The sequence below is a fragment of the Puma concolor genome, chromosome B4 (assembly GCF_028749965.1).
Source record: "Puma concolor isolate L17-30 chromosome B4, mPumCon1.1.hap2, whole genome shotgun sequence".
NCBI classification, from domain to species: domain Eukaryota; kingdom Metazoa; phylum Chordata; class Mammalia; order Carnivora; family Felidae; genus Puma; species Puma concolor.
The window spans coordinates 26,553,089-26,571,210 of NC_141673.1; the positions used below are offsets into that span (position 1 = coordinate 26,553,089).

The 18,122-nt window shown below is 35.2% G+C and overlaps 1 protein-coding gene across 10 annotated transcripts in view; it reads left to right on the plus strand.

Moving 5' to 3' along the window:
* Positions 1 to 18,122, plus strand: part of CEP83 (centrosomal protein 83) — a 124,072-nt gene that overhangs the window by 76,699 nt on the left and 29,251 nt on the right. For 9 of the 10 annotated variants that reach the window (XM_086712645.1, XM_086712649.1, XM_086712646.1 and 6 more), the window contains 4 exons: positions 1,222 to 1,353; positions 7,842 to 7,956; positions 9,259 to 9,403; positions 9,517 to 9,666. In XM_086712645.1, coding sequence (XP_086568771.1) covers positions 1,222 to 1,353; positions 7,842 to 7,956; positions 9,259 to 9,403; positions 9,517 to 9,666 — 542 coding nt within the window. The remainder of the gene's footprint in view (positions 1 to 1,221; positions 1,354 to 7,841; positions 7,957 to 9,258; positions 9,404 to 9,516; positions 9,667 to 18,122) is intronic. The other variant, XM_086712652.1, reaches the window with a different exon arrangement.

Sequence of the window (18,122 nt, forward strand, 5' to 3'; positions counted from 1 at the left end):
TTGTTGAATATACTCTTTAAAATTTTTATTTTTAGGGGCGCCTGGGTGGCGCAGTCGGTTAAGCGTCCGACTTCAGCCAGGTCACGATCTCGCGGTCCGGGAGTTCGAGCCCCGCGTCGGGCTCTGGGCTGATGGCTCAGAGCCTGGAGCCTGTTTCCGATTCTGTGTCTCCCTCTCTCTCTGCCCCTCCCCCGTTCATGCTCTGTCTCTCTCTGTCCCAAAAATAAATAAAAAAAAAAGTTGAAAAAAAAATTTAAATAAAATTTTTATTTTTAATGTTTATTTATTTTTGAGAGAGACAGATGGAGAGCAGGAAAGGGGCAGAGAGAGAGGGAGACACAGGATCTGAAGCAGGTTCCAGGTTCTGAGCTGTCAGCACAGAGCCCAACACGGGGCTTGAACCCACAAACCGTGAGATCATGACCTGAGCCGAAGTCGGACGCTTAACTGACTGAGCCACCCAGGTGCCCCTGAATATATGCTTATTGTATTTAAGATATATAGGAAATGAGATCTTATAAAACCGTGAAGCTTGTTTTTTAAATGTCAAACATTTTAACTATTTTGAGTGGAAATATTTTTAAAAAGCATTTAGTTTTCATTTTCAAGTTAAAGAGTACTATGACTGTTACCAACCAGAAATTTTCTTGAAAATTTACAGACTTAAGAATCTTTATTATGTGATGGGATCAAGAGCTATTGAGCTCTTTGTTCATACTTCCAGAGGCTCCAGATTGAGAATTTTGAATTCTTAAATCTCTCTTTTTTTAATCTCCCTTGATTTTCAGATTTTTTGCTCTCACCTACTACTACAAATGAGCCCTTTCTTCTACTTTCTAATATACTTTTATATTTCTGAGATGCATTGAAACCCCCAAAAATGTTTGTTCGAATTATGTCAGCAAAAAGAGTTAAATAGGTGTCAAGTGAGTACACAGAGGTACACTCTCATGAGAGAAGTTTATGAGTTGTATTTTGGTGGTGTCTGTTGATAATGTCATTTGGGTAGATACTCTTGTTACATATTTCCTGGAGCAAATATCATTCATTTTAATTCTACCAGTTACTTTGAGGAAACTCTTGTTGTTTTGGTGCATGTTAGTATTGATGAGGTTTTGAGTAGTTGGGGCTAGTATGATTACACATATATTTAAAATAGTGCTTATTTTTATATAATTCCAACATTTATGAATAAATTAAAAAACTTTTTTTTAATTAAAGGCTGAAAAACAGTCAGCTAAACTACAGGCTGAACGCTTGGAAAAAGAGCTACAATCAATCAATGAACAAAATACTGTTTTAATTAGTAAATTGCATAAAGCTGAACGGGAAATAAATACATTGACCAGTAAAGTAAGTCATCTTATGTTTGTACTTCATTCTTTTTTTTTTTTTTTTTTTTTTCCAACGTTTATTTATTTTTGGGACAGAGAGAGACAGAGCATGAACGGGCGAGGGGCAGAGAGAGAGGGAGACACAGACTCTGAAACAGGCTCCAGGCTCTGAGCCATCAGCCCAGAGCCTGACGCGGGGCTTGAACTCACGGACCGCGAGATCGTGACCTGGCTGAAGTCGGACGCTTAACCGACTGCGCCACCCAGGCGCTCCTGTACTTCATTCTTTAGAATGCTTGATACTGCATAATGGCAAAGAAATTTTGTATTTTAATACTTTACTTCTCTGTATCGAGATCTCTTTTTATTTTGTCATGCTACCTTCCAGTACATTCAGAATGTGATCAATTTTTACCACCTCTTCTGTGACCACTCTTGTCTAAGCCATGATTTCTTGAGGTTCGATTTTTATAATAGCCCCCTAACTCTCTGCCCATTCAGAGCTCTGCGTAATCTGGCCTCTGCAGTCTTTCCACGACCTCACAGTCCATTTTCCCTCCTGTTCACTTTGCTCCGGCCTCACTGGCCTTCTTTTCACTCTTACTGACTTCTGTGTTAGGACTTTGGCACTTGCCTGCCAGACGTAGTCTTCCCTCACGTCCTCATAGATTGCTTTCTCACGGCACGTTATCAGAGAGGCCTGCCTTCTCTTCACTTTGTAAAAAACCATCTTGCCTCTTCCTGCCTCACTGTCTGTCTCCCTTATCTGCTTTATTTTTCTTCGTAGCTCCTAACACCATTTGATATATATTTATATTTGTTTATTTTTTGTCTCTCGTGTCCTTTCCCACCCCCTTTTCTTTCGACCAAATATCAGCTTTAAGAGTAGGGACATTTCTTTTGTTATTCCTTGTATCTCCAGCTCCTGGAACAGTGCTGGCACACAAAGTCACTCAATATTTGTTAAGTGAGTAAATTAATAACAGCAGCATGGTCTGCATTTATGTTATTTAAAAAAGTTTTTTTTTTAATGTTGATTTTTTGCGTGTGTGAGAGAGAGAGCGTGTGCACGTATGCACGTGCAAGCAGGGCAGGGACAGAGAGAGAGGGAGACACAGAATCTGAAGCAGGTTCCAGGCTCTGAGCTGTCAGCCCAGAGCCCAACTTGGAACTTGAACTCACGTGCCCAACGGTAAAGCTGAAGCGCTCAACTGGCCGAACCACCCAGGTGCCCCTGCATTTATGTTATTTTTAAAAGAATATATATAATGGTTTGCACATCTTTTATATACTAAGTTTTCTCAGGAACTTAGTTTTTTCTCCCTCACATGCAGTATATATGAGGAATCTGGTAACCAGAAATAGGATAGCAGTGATAAAAGTATCTTGTAGAAAACTGTGGTGAATAACAGCATCAGCTCTGGAGTCAGACTAGATTCAGCTTTCATTTCTTTTCCTTACTAACTGTGTGACCTTGAGCCAATTTACTTTCTCTCTGAAAATTTTAGTGTTTTTCTTTATAAAGCAAGGCTGATATCTACCTTAGAGAGTATGGCAAAGATTAAATGCAATATTATGCATAAAGCACTTAGCAAAATGTCTAATAGATAATCACCGCAAATATTAGCTATTATTAACGGTAGTACTTGGGGTATTTTAAAATCTAGGAAATAAGTCTGGTTTCTGAATCCATGCAATCAAGTATTTTCCATCAGAGCAGAGCAGAGTTCAGGTAAAATTACCTTAAAAAACAAAATGGCTCCCAGACCAGAAGGAATTTACTGTAGCCTCTAATAGAAATGAGTTTATCTAAAGAAGTAATGTATTCATCATAAATTCCTTGGCCAAGGAATTACTTAAGAAGACCTAGGCACTGTTGATGACAGAGGGAAGATTGAATTTTAGTGAGTAGGATGTAAGGATTCTAGTCTCATTGAAGAGATAATTCTTACTGTGGAAAGGAATATACCCATCTGTTTTTAATTAGTAAGCGTGAAAATAGCAATTCATTTCATTCCATTTGTTCTGATCGTATGATCACCAAACAACTTTCTGTTATTTGACTTCCAATGTAATTTTGTCTACAGGGAGAAAATGCCCGCTGGTCCTTTAGACTTAGAGTGTTCTAATATCCATTATAATTTTTTCTCACAGTTACTGTAACTGACATTCTGATTTTATAGATCAGTCTTTATAAACTTTATTAATGTGAATCTAACCTTGAGAGTGGTCATTTCTGTGCCTGAAAGTCCATAAACCATAATACTAGATGTATTAGATGCCTCCCTTGGGAGATAGTCTACCCAGTTTTTTCCATGGTGAACACATACTTTTTCATGTTTGCAGATTGTATATCTAGTGACATTTAAAATTTTTGTTTGAATTTTTATACTTTACAGTTTACAAAGTGGTTTTGTAGCCGGTGTGTCATTTAATTCGTTAGACACGGCTGATGCTAGACAGAAGAAGTGAAAATTAGGCAAGAGGATTTTTAATTGTTGAAATACTTTGATTCAAGTGTAGTCTTCTAGTCTAGCCAAAATTGGTCATTTTGGAGGAGGTACTGAAGTGCAGTGGAAAAGTCTATGGGCTCTGAATCCGATAAATCTATCTTTTGATCCTGGCTCATTTATCTCATTCATCACCTATGTAAACTTCTGATTTGCTTAACTTTTAAGTGGGAACAATGCCTGCCTCTTACAGGATTTTTCTAAGATTAATGATAGTATTGAATGAAGTAAATAGTAGCTGGTGATGAAAGTAATGGCAGTGATTTTACACCAATGATGTCCTTAAATAAGAAAATGATAGAACACAGAACTGTGAACCCATTGACTAGTTTCCTTCCTCACTGTATCAATAACTGTGTGTGGAACTTTAGGCAAGTTTCCTCATACATGAAACGAAACATTGTTGTAGGTCATCCCTAGGAACTCTTTCAGCTTCCTAAAGTTGTGTAAGCCCTACTGGAAAATAAATTAATAATACAATTGCTTCCTGATTAACCTAAGTAGATTATTTATACATTCAGATGTGTACATATTGAGAGATATACATTGACTTTCTACAATGATAGAGTATACAAAGAAATAGATGCAAAACACAAACAAGTAAATTTAGGAAGTTCTCTCATGCCTTTCTTCCAATTCTAGTATTGCTAAGAGTTGCGTTTTTAAAGGCATACTTGCATTTTTTGCATATAAATGGCATATTAAAAACCACCCTTCAGCTTTAGACAAACCAAATTTTCACTTAGAATCATGCATGTAAAAAGATTTCATTGGAAGGATAAATTTTAGAATGATATTTCAAACACGATTGTCACAGTTTTCTTTGCAACTTGAAATTTTCATCAATATTTTGCAACTCTAGCAAATGGTTGTTTGCAATGCAAAGGAGCACCTGGGGTGTATTTGTCTAAGTTATTCAAATTTGTAAGTGTTAGGGTTTTGAACAGAATTATGTCCGTATGACTATCAGTGTCTTGGATTAAAAAGTATTACCAAAGATGGCCTGAAAATGGTGACCTTAAAGATATTTCACATTCAATGAGATAAATTGTGGTTACCTCAGGAAGTATTTGATCTTTAGAATGCCAGTAACATAAATACAGTTTTACGGAAATCATCACACACATTTATCCTTATTAGCTACGTTAATGAGGTCACACCATCTCAGACCTCTGAAAAATATCAGAATTTAAGTACACACATCTTTTTGGAATTTGCATCAGGAGCTTCTTGAGTAATACATTTTTTACTATATTTTTCTTGCTTACATATATTATTTTCTTCCATGTCTTTGTGTATATGTGTATGTGTAATTTAACAGATTCTGAATCCCTGTAAAACTATTGCCACTGTTTATATTTCTTAAAGTTTACTGGGTAGTACTTTCTGAATTCTTGGCTCCTGTTGTGTCAAAAGCATTAAATAAATTGGCATCATGAAGGCTAGCATGGAAAACATATTATGAAAAATAAAAGGAAAAACAGGGTACCTTAGCCCAAGGGAGCTTTAGAAGACTCTGCATCTCTTGAAATTATATGTAACATTTTAACATTGTACACTTTGTTTAGGAAAAGATCTGTAGTTTTCCTAGGACTTTTGAGACCTGATCACAAAGAAGGTGAAGAACCAGAGATTTAGAGTCAGAAAGAAAAGTTTATTATGACTAGTTGGGATCTGGTTCAGATTACTTACAGAATGTGCTACTGTCATAGCTATGTAATAAATATTGATATAAGTTTCTCATTTTTAATAAATAAAATTCCTTTGAATATATTTTCAGGAAGTTAATACTTACTACTAGTATAAGTGCATTCATTATGTTAGGATCATAGAAATGTGGCACTAAAGGAAAGCTTAAACTCATATAGGCCCATAGATGAATAAATGTGAATGCGAGATGACAAATACTTTGCTTGAGCATATACCACTAGTTTAATAATAAAAGTAGGCCTGAAGACTGACTTCACTTGTTTGACTTCCTGTCTAGAATTCTTTCAGTTTCAATAATTATAGTTTAGTTGAAAAATATTTTCTCATTTCAGTATATCTCAGGGTGAAATGAATTAAGAAATAGTTTTTTTTTTTTATAGATTTCGTAGTAGTTCTTGTTGAAATGAATCAAGTTTATGCAAAATAAGATGGCTGTAATTTTCCACCTCTTATTTAGAGAGGCTACAATGTGGTTTGTTAATTAACTGCTATGTCATTCTTAACCTTTTACAGTTAGTATATAATAGCAGGCTATAATTTCATTTGTTATAGAAATTGGATTTTCACTGTAGTTATATTTCTCCAAAATTTTAAAACAATTATGGTTTAAATTCTGTCCATGAAATTATAATATAGTAAAGCCCAGTCTACAGAAAGTTTAAGTTATCAAGATAAATGCAGTTTCTTAGCTGCTTTCGTGTAGTTTCTGTGAGGCTTGCTTTCATGGAAAAGAGCTTCAGAAATGTTTAAAAACCTTATGTCAGCACACTGTATTCATTTTATGTAGTATCATTTAAAAAATCGATAAGTTAATTTGGAAGCATGCATCTTAAATGTGGTTAGCAGTACAAAGGTAGCCCAGTACTTGTCTATTTCTTTGGATTTTGGCCAAACCATTCCTTATAATGTTTTTAAGACCTTTCATAGATGGAATCTCTTTTGGTAAGACACTTCTATTTCTTGTTCTTCCCCTCTTTAGCTCTAGGAGCTCTTACTGATTTGTTTCTAACTCCCATCTTTAATTTTTGTAGATTTCTGTTGCACTCAAGTAAATTATCCTTTAGTCTTCTGTTCCCACCGTCTTCTGTTTTACATATTTGGCATGTATATATTTGTGGTTTTCTACTCTTATTTCGTAGTTTCATGCATGAGTGTAATATGTCAGAGTACAGGTTTATCTAATTTTTATGTCTGTATTGGTTAAATCTTTATTATGGGATTAACTATAAGACTAACTTTAGAAGCACCTTACCATAGGGAAAGGATATGGAAAATATTAGAGAGTAGTGCAGATAATTGGAAGAGACTAATAAGCTTTCTTGTTTGTTTCTGTAACCCCAGCTCCTAAAACAGTGCTAGAGCACATAATAAGTGCTCAGTAAATATTTATTGAATGAATGAATGAATACTACTTATGAACTAGAATCATTCAACTTTCAAAAGGAATGTCTCATTGAAAACTAAAAACTGGTATGTGATAGGTTAATTATATGGAAAATATTGACAGTTATTTCCATTCACTCAGGGCTTTAAAAGAATCAGGTTTGGGCAGTAAAAGTTTAAATTAGATAGGTTTTATATTTGTTCTACCCGCTGCCACACACACACATGCACGCACGCACGCACAGACACACACACATTATTTAATCACCGAATTCAATTAATTCTTCCTTCTTGTCCCCTTTATCAATCCTTTGCCTCTTAATTGTTTCTTTACCTTCAGTTTCTTAATCTTAATTTGCATCTAGAGTTAATTTTCTGAAACAAAGTTGACTGTGCCACCTTCAGTAGCTAACAGGATACACAGACCTTTGCAATGGCATATAAAGTTTACTTCCTGCCACTCCACATATTTCATACCTTCCTTTGCTCTAACTATAACACATTGCTCATTGTTTTCCAAGCATACTATGTAATGCTACACCTATATAACTTTTTATATGCTGTTCCTTATACCTAGAAAGGCTTCATGTCACCAGCACTTTTTTTAAAGGGAGGTTTCAGCCAGTCATTGACTACTGGATTTTAGGTACTTGCAGTTAAGCCTTTTAAAGCAAGATTAAGCCAGATGACCCCCACCCAGGTATCTGTAAAGAAATAACTGAGTTTTGTTAGGAAAAGACTGTTTTCTTAATACCAAATAGTGTTCAAGGCACTGAAGCACCTTCTCTCTTGGAAGGTATACTTACACTGTATACCCTGCTACCAAAACATTTTCTCATTTCTACTGATGTTTTTGGGTAACAGTTAATGGCCTATAGTAATTTCAATTTCTGATTATCAACAGGTAAAAGAACTTAAACATTCAAACAAACTAGAAATAACAGACATCAAACTGGAGGCAGCAAGAGCTAAGAGTGAGCTAGAAAGAGAAAGGAATAAGATTCAAAGTGAACTAAATGGTAATATATGATTTCCCATGCTTTTTACTATTATTTTTACATATAAACTCAAATTATTAAAATAGATCAGACTGAATTTTTATTTTCAGACTGAATTTTAATCTTAGAGCACATGGATTATTTTTATTTATGTTGAATGTTCATTTTGTGATCTAGCTTTTAAGAAAATCTTATGTTTATGTCATTTACTTGATTAATACTTAAATGAGACTTTACAAATGGGAATCCATACTTTCTGGGTTTATAATTTTGAATCTATTTAGATCATGTGATTATTAGTCCCAGACCGTTTTGAGTCTAAAGAATGTAAGGAAGATAGGTGGGTTTCAGACCCAATTTCTGTTTTTTATGTAGATAGTAGGCTTGTTATTGAGCCTACTTTAGCCTAGGCTTATTTTAAGTTCCACTTTAGTCTTAGAATGCCCTTCTCTTCATGATTCCTCAGAATTATGCTATTTCTGACTTTCCTTTTTTTCCCCCCCGCCCCTGACTTTTCTTAAAAGGTGTTTAAATAAGCTACCTTTGGCCTGTAACTTTCCTCAAGTGGGTCTTTAGTTGAACTGATGTCTGTAGTTTCAGACAGAGCTTATGATGAATTAGTGTTTTCATCGTTTATTTCTATTTGATATTGATTGATGGGTTTCCATAGAGTTAGGGAGTAACGTTTCTTAACCAACTGAGCCACCCAGGCGCTCTGGGAGTAACGTTTCTTAGGAATTTCAAGAGTTTATGATTTAGTTCTGCATTCTTTTTAAACTTGAGTTAGGTATGAATTTATTTTAGTTATTCCATGTGCAAAATACTTGCCATATCAATACAAGGAAAATTTGTGAATTCATTGGATAAACTTGAAAGTTTCTAATTTATATTTCTACCAGAAACCTGACAGTTCTGTTAGAATGATAGGTTTTGAAGGTTTCTGTGATTTTTTTTTATACTACTTCCAGCCAGCTTTATGATGATGCTATCTGTGGGGCTAAGATTACAGAACCCTTTTAGAAGTGAAGTATTATATATCTCTTTTGATATCATCTGGGTTGATGTCCCCAGCTCTCAAGAGTCAAGTGAGTAAATATAGTCTTTTATTAAAGTGTGTGTGAATGGACAGGATGGTTAGCTCTGAGTTTTAGTCTGTTTCATAAGGTTTATCAATAAAGATTTAAAGATCTTCGAGAATATATATCCAGACTCACTTTCTATGCTCTTTTAATTGTCTTAATCAGTTTATGGATGCTTGCTGTTATGACTTTTCATCTTAATAACATTGAATGCAGCATATTTTTTTCCTTCAAAAAATGTTAGGGTTACAGTCAGACAATGAAATTCTCAAGTCAGCTGTTGAACACCACAAAGCACTCCTAGTAGAAAAGGATCGTGAATTAATACGTAAAGTACAAGCTGCCAAGGAAGAAGGTTATCAAAAACTCGTGATATTACAAGATGAAAAGTAAGTACTTAATTACCTTACTTTGTGTTCAGTCTTCTTGTAAATGAAAACATTTTGCTGTCATATCATCGTTATTGTAGTTCTTCTAACATAATTATCATCTGTTGTTTTAGGCTAGAGCTTGAGAACAGATTAGCGGATTTAGAAAAAATGAAAGTGGAACATGATGTCTGCAGACAATCTGAAAAGGATCAGTGTGAAGAGAAATTGCGAGCTTCACAGATGGCAGAAGAGTCGGCCAGAAGGGAACTTCAGAGTATTAGGTTATATATACGTATATATATTTTAAACTTCATTTTGAAATAAATTCAGAGCTCACAAAACATTGTAACAGTCATACAGAGGATTTCCATATGAATTCATGGAGATCTCCAAAAACGGACATCTTCCATAACCATATTACAATCATCAGAATTAATAAGATACTAACATCAATATAATGAGGAAACAAAATAAATATTACACTTACTCAGCTTACTCAAATTTTACCAATTATCCCATTGATAGTCTATTTCTGGTCTAAGATCCAATCCAGAATCATACATTACCTTTACTTTTAGAGTGCTAGCCAGTTATTTTGTAGATCACCCCTCAGTTTGAGTTTGTCTTAAATTCTTTGTGATTAAATTCAGGTTGTAACATGTTTAGTGAAAATAATACCAAAGTCAAAGTCTTGTGTCCTCAGTGCATTATATCAGGAGGTATATTATTTGTACCTTACCCTTACCGGTGATGTTAACTTTGATCACTTGGTTAAGGTGATGTGTGCCAGATTTTTCCATTATAAGGTGACTGTTTTTTCCTCTTTGTGATATATAATTATCTTATGGGGAAATATCCTGAGACTATGTAAATTTTCTCATCATACTTCTGCATAATACATTCTTCCACTAATTTTAGCACCCATTGGCCAAATATGAGACAATTTGAGCAATGAAATAAGTTATAATAAAAGATTACAGTCCATAGGATAAAATAAAAATCTATGGATCCAAATGATATAATGTGTAATTATTTTTAAATTTTTATTTTAGAGAGAGCACAAGAGGGGAGGGGGGATGGAGAGAGAGAGAGAATCCCAAGCAGGCTCCACACTTAGCTCAGAGCCCAACACAGGGCTCGATCCCACGACTGGATCGTGATCCGAGACAAAATCAAGAGCTGGATGCTCAACCAACTGAGCCACCCAAGCACCCCTAATGTGTAATATTTAGAGAGAAGGAAAGCTTTTTTCAGGAGAATTCCAACTAATAAATGTAGAAAGAATAATGGAAATAGGAAAACATCATTTGGCAAACATGACAGTAGCAATAATAGGTATGGTGTTGCAAATTTTCAAAGGTTTTCAGCATCTCTGGAGATAATCATGATTTTTCCTCTCTTACATTATTAATATTGTGTATTAATGGATTTTGTAATCTTGAAACAACCTTAACTTCTGAAATAAGTATCTGTTTATTCCATAGAAAACAACTTGTTAAGGCTCTCTTTCTCTATTGGGATCAGTTTTAATCATCTGTGTTTCATAAGAAATTATTTATTTCATCTTTGTTTGCAGATTTATCTTCATAGAGATCTGCAATATCATTTTTATTTTTTAATTTCTTTTGTTTCAATGCACCTTCCCTTGACCATTTCTTATTTTGTAATTGTCCTTTTTTCTCCCCTCTTTCTTTATCGAGTCAGCTATTGCTTTGTTGATTTTATTCTTTTTACTGTGATAAAATATACATAACAGAATTCACTATTTTAGTCATTTTTAAGCATACAGTTCGGTATTTTTTTAAACTAGGAATTTGATTTATGGAGTCAACTGTTTTTCTATTTCCTACCTCATTAATTTCTGCTTCTTGATTCTGTGTGTGTTTTTTTTTTTTTTTTTGCCATAAAGTTTTTATAGTTGTATTAGTGTTTAATGTACATAAAATAAAATTCACCCATTTAAAAAATGTACAGCTTGATGCCTTTTGGTAATTGTGTAAAGTTATGTAATCACCACAGTAAAAACATAGAACACTTCCATCACCCTTAAAGTTTCCCCATGTCTCTTTCAGTTGACCTCTCCCCTGATCCCCAGCCTTAGACACCCCCTGGTTTATCCATGTTATTGCATATGGCAATAGTTGATCACTTTGTATTGCTGATTGGTATTCCATTGTATGGATGTAATGTGATTTGCTTTTTCTTTTTCCTTTGATGGACAGACATTTGGATTGTTACTAGTTTGGGGCTATTATGAACAATGCTACTATGAACATTCATGTACAAATCTTTGGGCATATGTTTGTCTCTTGGTTAAATATCTGAGAATGACTTTGCTGAGTGATGACACATGGCAATGCTGTTTTATAACATATAGCAATACTGTTGTACAAAGTAGTTACGCTATTTTTCATTTCTAGTAGCAACGTATGAGAGTTCCCCTATGACAGTTCCATTTGTTTAACACATCTTGACTGACACTTGTTAATCTTTTTAATTTAACTCTAGAGGATGTGTACTAATATATCACTGTGGTCTTAATTTGATTTTCCTAGATGGCTGGAGATGTTTATTTAGCATCTTGTAATGTGGATTTTTGATGTGTCTGTTCAGATACTTTGCCCATTTTTAAAATTGGGGAGTTATCTTCATATCGAGTTATAACAGCTCTTTATTTGGCATACAAGTACTTTGTCAGATTCGTGTTTGACAGATGTTTTCTCCCAGTCTGTGGCTTGCTTTGCTTAAATTGTGTCTACTGAAAACAGATTTTTTTTTTATTTTGATGAAGTCCATTTTATCATTTTTTTCTTGTTTGTGTTTTTTGTGTGTTCTGTTTGTTTAAGAAAGAAGGCTTTGCAGGGGCTCCTGGGTGGCTCAGTAGGTTGAGCGTCCGACTTCAGCTCAGGTCATGGTCTCGTGGTCTGTGAGTTCGAGCCCTGTGTCGGGCTCTGTGCTGACAGCTCAGAGTCTGGAGCCGGCTTCGGATTCTGTGTCTTCCTCTCTCTCTGCCCCTCCCCCGCTCATGCTCTGTCTCTCTCTCTCTCTCTCTCTCTCTGTCAAAAGTAAACATTAAAAAAAAATTAAAAAGAAACAAAGAAAGCTTTGCATAATCTTGTGTCATAAAGATTTATCTTATGTTTTCTTCTAAAAGATTAATATTTTGTTTCTTACATTTAGGTTTTCTGGTCCAATTCGTGTTAATTTTTCTGTAGTGTGAGGTGATGGTTGACGTTCATTTTTAACTTCCACTTGTTCCAGCATCATTTGTTGAGGACTGTCTTTTCTTCCATTGAATTCTTTTGGTACCTTTGTTGAAAATCAGTTGACCATATAAATGTGTCTGTTTCTGGACTCTTACTTACATTGGTCTGTTTGTCCATCTTGACACGAATATCATACTGTCTTGACTACTATGGTTGTGTCACAAGTGTGATTCAGGTAGTGCAAGTCCTCTGTACCTTGGTCTTTTTTGTCAAGATTGTTTGGCTCTTCTAAGTCTTTTGCCTTTCCATATAAACTTTAAAATCAGCCTGTCACCTTTTTCAAAAAGGCTTGTTAGGATTTTGATTGGGATTACATGAATCTGTAGCTCAGTTTGAGGAGAGTTGTCATGTCAACAATATTGAGTCTATCCAGTCCGTTAATATGGCCTATCTTCTCATTTAATTATATCATCTTTAAGTTTTGTCATCAGAGTTTTATAGTTTTCATTGAATATGTCATGCTTGTGTTACATTTTATTTCTTAGCATTTTTATGTGATTATAAATAGGAGTGTTTTTTTTTTTTTTAATTTCACTTTCTAATTGCTCATTGCTGGCATATAGAAATATAGTTAGTGGACTTTTATGTGTTGACCTTGAATTCTGTGACCTTACTAAAGTCATATGTTTTCTACTAGCTGTTTTGTAGATGTTTAGAGTTTTCTAAGATCATGTTGTATACCTTATGCTTTCTTTTAGTTTACTTTGTTCATTTTTTTGTTAAATTTTGAGTTTGGAATTTAACTCAACAAGTGTTCTTTCATTAAAAAAATTTTTTTTTTAATGTTTTGTTTATTTTTGAGAGAGAGAGAGAGACAGAGCATGAGCACAGGAGGGGCAAAGAAAGAGGGAGACACAGAATCCGAAGCAGGCTTCAGGCTCTCAGCTGTCAGCACAGAGCCCAACGCAGGGCTTGAACTCACAAACTGTGAGATCATTACCTGAGCCAAAGTCGGACGCTTAACTGACTGAGCCACCCAGGCGCCCCTCGTTCTTTCATTTTTATTGGTGAAGTTTCTCACGTGAGCTTTTTCTTATCCCTGCTTTAAAAATATTCTATAGATTATGACATGTAGTGTTTTAATTATCATTAACTTTTTAGAATTTCTAATTCAATTTGTATTTTCCTTTTCACCCCAAAATTAATAGATGTATTAATAGAAGGTGGAATTGTTTAATATGAGGTAAAATTAATAGTTTGCTAGGGCTGTCATAGTAAAATACCACAGATAGGATGGTTTCAACGATAGAAGTTTGGACTTCTAGACTCTAGAAGTTTGGACTCTAGATGTTTGAGATCTCAAGGTGTTAGCAGATTTGGTATTTCCTGAGGCCTCTTTTGTTGGTTTATAGATGGTTACTTTCTTGCTCTGTCCTTACAAGGCCTTTCCTCTGTGTGCATATGTCTCTAGTACCTCTCCCTCTTCTTAGGAGGACACCAGTCATAGGGATTAGGACCCACCCAGATAACCTCATTTAACTCTAGATACCTCTTTAAAGGTCCTGTCTCCAAATACAATCACATTCTAAAGTATTGCATCTGAGACTTCAACAGAACGAATTTTGGGGAGACACAGTTCAGTCCGTAGCAAGGTTTTTGAATTTCCAGGTGGGAGGGCTTTTTGCTTATTTACTTTGTTAATTTCTAGTTTTACTGCATTGAAATCAGAGAGTACTGTTTCTATTATTTCTACTTTATGAAATGCTGTAATGTTTTCATTGTGACCTAATGTATCAAGGCCAGGGCTAGGGTTAAGCAAGTGAGACACCTACGGCAAAAAAGTTAAGGAGACAATTTTACATGTCAACACTAAACATGTAGGAGCTCTAAAGTGAGTCTTTTTAAAATTTACACTTCACTTTGCACCTGTAATACATCATCAGTTTTTGTTACTCGTTACATAAGGACTAGAAAGGAACGTGTTCAATTATAAGAGTAAGTCTCCTGTTATTTGTATGTATCTGTGACTCCTTGCATTTCTTGTAGTTTTCTTCAAAAAGATGATTGCTGTATTATTTGGTATATAGATTATTATAACAGTTACATCTTAGTTGTAATGGTGGTTTATAGCATTTAAAAGTGCTTCTCTTTTTGTCGTTTCATGTCATTTGTTTGAATTCCACATTGATGTCATTACTCCTGTTTTCCTTCCTTCCTTCCTTCCTTCCTTCCTTCCTTCCTTCCTTCCTTCCTTCCTTCCTTCCTTCCTTCCTTCCTCTTTCTTTCTTTCTTTCTTTCTTTCTCTCCCTCTCTCTCTCTCTCTCTCTTTCTTTCTCTCTTTCTCTCTCTCTCTGTCTCTCCCCCTCTCTTCCCCCCTCCCTCTTCCTCCCTCCCTCCCTCTCTTTCTTTGTTTCTTTCTTTTTTCTGTCTAGAGTTTATTTTTTTTTTTTTTAATTTTTTTTTTCAACGTTTATTTATTTTTGGGACAGAGAGAGACAGAGCATGAACGGGGGAGGGGCAGAGAGAGAGGGAGACACAGAATCGGAAACAGGCTCCAGGCTCTGAGCCATCAGCCCAGAGCCTGATGCGGGGCTCGAACTCACGGACCGCGAGATCGTGACCTGGCTGAAGTCGGACGCTTAACCGACTGCGCCACCCAGGCGCCCCTGTCTAGAGTTTATTTTTAAGTAATCTTTACACCCACCACAGGGCACAAACCTACAACCATGAGATTGATTTGCATGTGCTACCGACCAGGCAGCCAGGCGCCCTTCATTACTCCTATTTTCTTATTTCCATTTGCCTGATACGCCTTTATTCACCCCCTTATTTTTAGTCTTTCTGAATCATTTCATTTTTTTAAATGTGTCTTGTATGTGTAGCATATAGTTGGGTCTTGCTGTGGAGCCAAATTAGGGATCATTTTATTTTAACATATGAATTAAGTTCATTTAAATGCACTGAGCCCATGCTCACAGCAAAGACTTTCAGGCAGGAACATGAATGTTCCCTTGCTGGGATTTAGAATTATTTTCGTCTTTTTGCTTAAAAATGTTTTGAAGTTTGGGCACTTTCTGTCTTCCAGTTATGGAAAGGATGTGGTTTTGTGTGGCTTGCTTTATTTGCTGTCTTTGCTTTTTTGTATTATTTTGCAGGACGTATGGATAGCACAGAACTAGATATCTGCTGTTATCTTCAGCTACCTGGAAGTCCCTATATCTGCTTTTTAAATTTCTAAAATCTTAAATGACTTCATAATTATAGATTAAAGTTGAGAGGTTTTTAAAAATCATGTTCATTAAGGTGTAGGTTATGTTTCAGGACAAGGGTTTTTGTTTTTTTTTTTTATTAAAATAAATTAAAATTTAAATTCCAGTATAGTTAACATACAGTGTTATATTATTCTCATTACTCAGGAAAGAATTACCTCAGGCAGAAATATATGTATTATTTACTCATGTCAGGTTTTATGAATGATTAATTTAAATGTTGGCTGTAATAATTCTAGAATCATAAATCTGTAATGGATTTTGAGAGCCAATTTTGTCCTATGCTTTGCTTTTAGGTGAGTACATTATTTTTTTAACGGTTCTAGACAGGTAAGGTGTTTTTTGGTTGGTTGTTTTATCTCCTTGACAATCTCTAGAAAGGAGAGAGACACTCTCCCTAGGAAAACGCCACCCTAATGTTATCCCTTTATGGTCCCACCATTTAACCACTTAGGGTCTTTTCTGTGAGAATTGAAGCCTGTTTCTCCTGGTTTGGCTTCTATTGACATAGTGATAAATGTCAAGCAAACTTGTGTTACTTGCAGACACTAATGAATTTGGCCCTTAGGTTTTTTTTTTCTTTTTTTTCCTATATAAAACAGCATTCATTTCTTTAGCTTTTCTTTAATAGAAATCATTTTCTGTCCCATTAGTCACTTTGATAATTTTTTTAAATTTCCCTTCAGTTTCTCCAGTTCATTTATAATGTGTAATTGACCCCAACTTATTTTAAAATAGGGACATAATCAACATAAAATATAGCAGGAGTAATTTGCAAAATTTACATGATTTTTTTTAATGGTCTACAATTGTGTTTTTCCTATGGCAGTTCTGATTTATAAATGTCTGGCTACATAAACCAGGTCTATTTTGGTCATTCGTTAAATAATCATAATCTCATTTTGTCTTAGTTAGAATTTGTGATAGGTCGCAAATTAAAAAATTTAAGTGTTCATTTATTTTTGAAAGACTTAGACAGAATGGGAGTTGGGGAGGGGGAGAGAGGGAGGGGCGGACAGAGGATCTGAAGTCCGCTCTGTGCTGACAGTAAAGAACCTGATGCAGGGAGCGCTCAAACCCACTAACCACAAAATCATGACCTGAGCCCTAATCAGATGCTTAACCAACTGAGCCAACCAGTTGCCCTCAAAATTAAATTCTTTACTTATAGAGAGAAAGGTCTTGCTAATGAACTGAAAAGTCTAAATCCTGTAAAGCAGAAGTATCCATCTATTAACAAATAACAAATATCTGTTCTGATTAGGATTAATCACCGCTTTGGCAGATGCTTTAAGTTATTAATTACATACTAGTCTCTTATCCTATTTAAAGTGGTTTCTTCACTAGACTAAAGAACAAAATTATTATTCTAATAGTATTCTATATTTCAGAAGGTTACCCCACCCCACAAGGAGTTTGCAAAATTTGTAACGTTACCTGTAAATGAAAACATGTAAAAATTATTTAAAATTTTAAAATATTTTTAAAAGGATTTTAAATAAGATAGTATCTAGTCAACTCTTAATTCTGAAGCATGCAACTCCAACTAACTCAGGTGAAGAAAGGGTCATTTTTAGTGGACATAAATTGTGGAAAGGACAGGGTTTGTACTAGCCTCGTGAACACCTGGATCTAGAAACATAAATGTGACCAGATGACTTCTTCCCTACTTTCATCTCCCTCCTCTTCTCACTCTTAAGTTTCTCTCTTAACTGCTGTCTGTGTGAGGTCAAGACTTTATTTTTGAGATCAAAGAAGATAGGGTTTTTACTTGATGATTTTAAGTTAGAAAAATCAAGAAGAGAGGTTGGGCCTGGTTCACTTACCTATCCCTGAGCCCATCACTGTGGCCAGGGGGATAAGGTACTCTGACTCAGCCCAAGTTTTATGCCTATTTCAGAGTGGCGGTTGTGGAACAAACTGTATGTGCAGTTTGTTATTACAAGTGAGGGGGAGGTGTGTTGGGGAAATAGCAGCAATTACTAGCTCAAGGAAAGGGAATTTGATCATTTAGGATAATCCTGTAGTGAATCCCTGATCTTTTACATTGCTTAAAGCCAGAGCTCTATTTTACATTTGTGGCTTTCTCATTTTTTCAGAAATATTAAAGAAAAAAAAAAGCTACCCGGTTACTTTATATACCTTCTTTCTGTATATAGTCTATCTTTAGGTGAATTATCTGTTGTGTATCATCTTAGTGGGGAGCAGGGGACTTATACTTGGCCAGTTGAACAAGTTCTGTTCCAAGATACGAACTGCAAA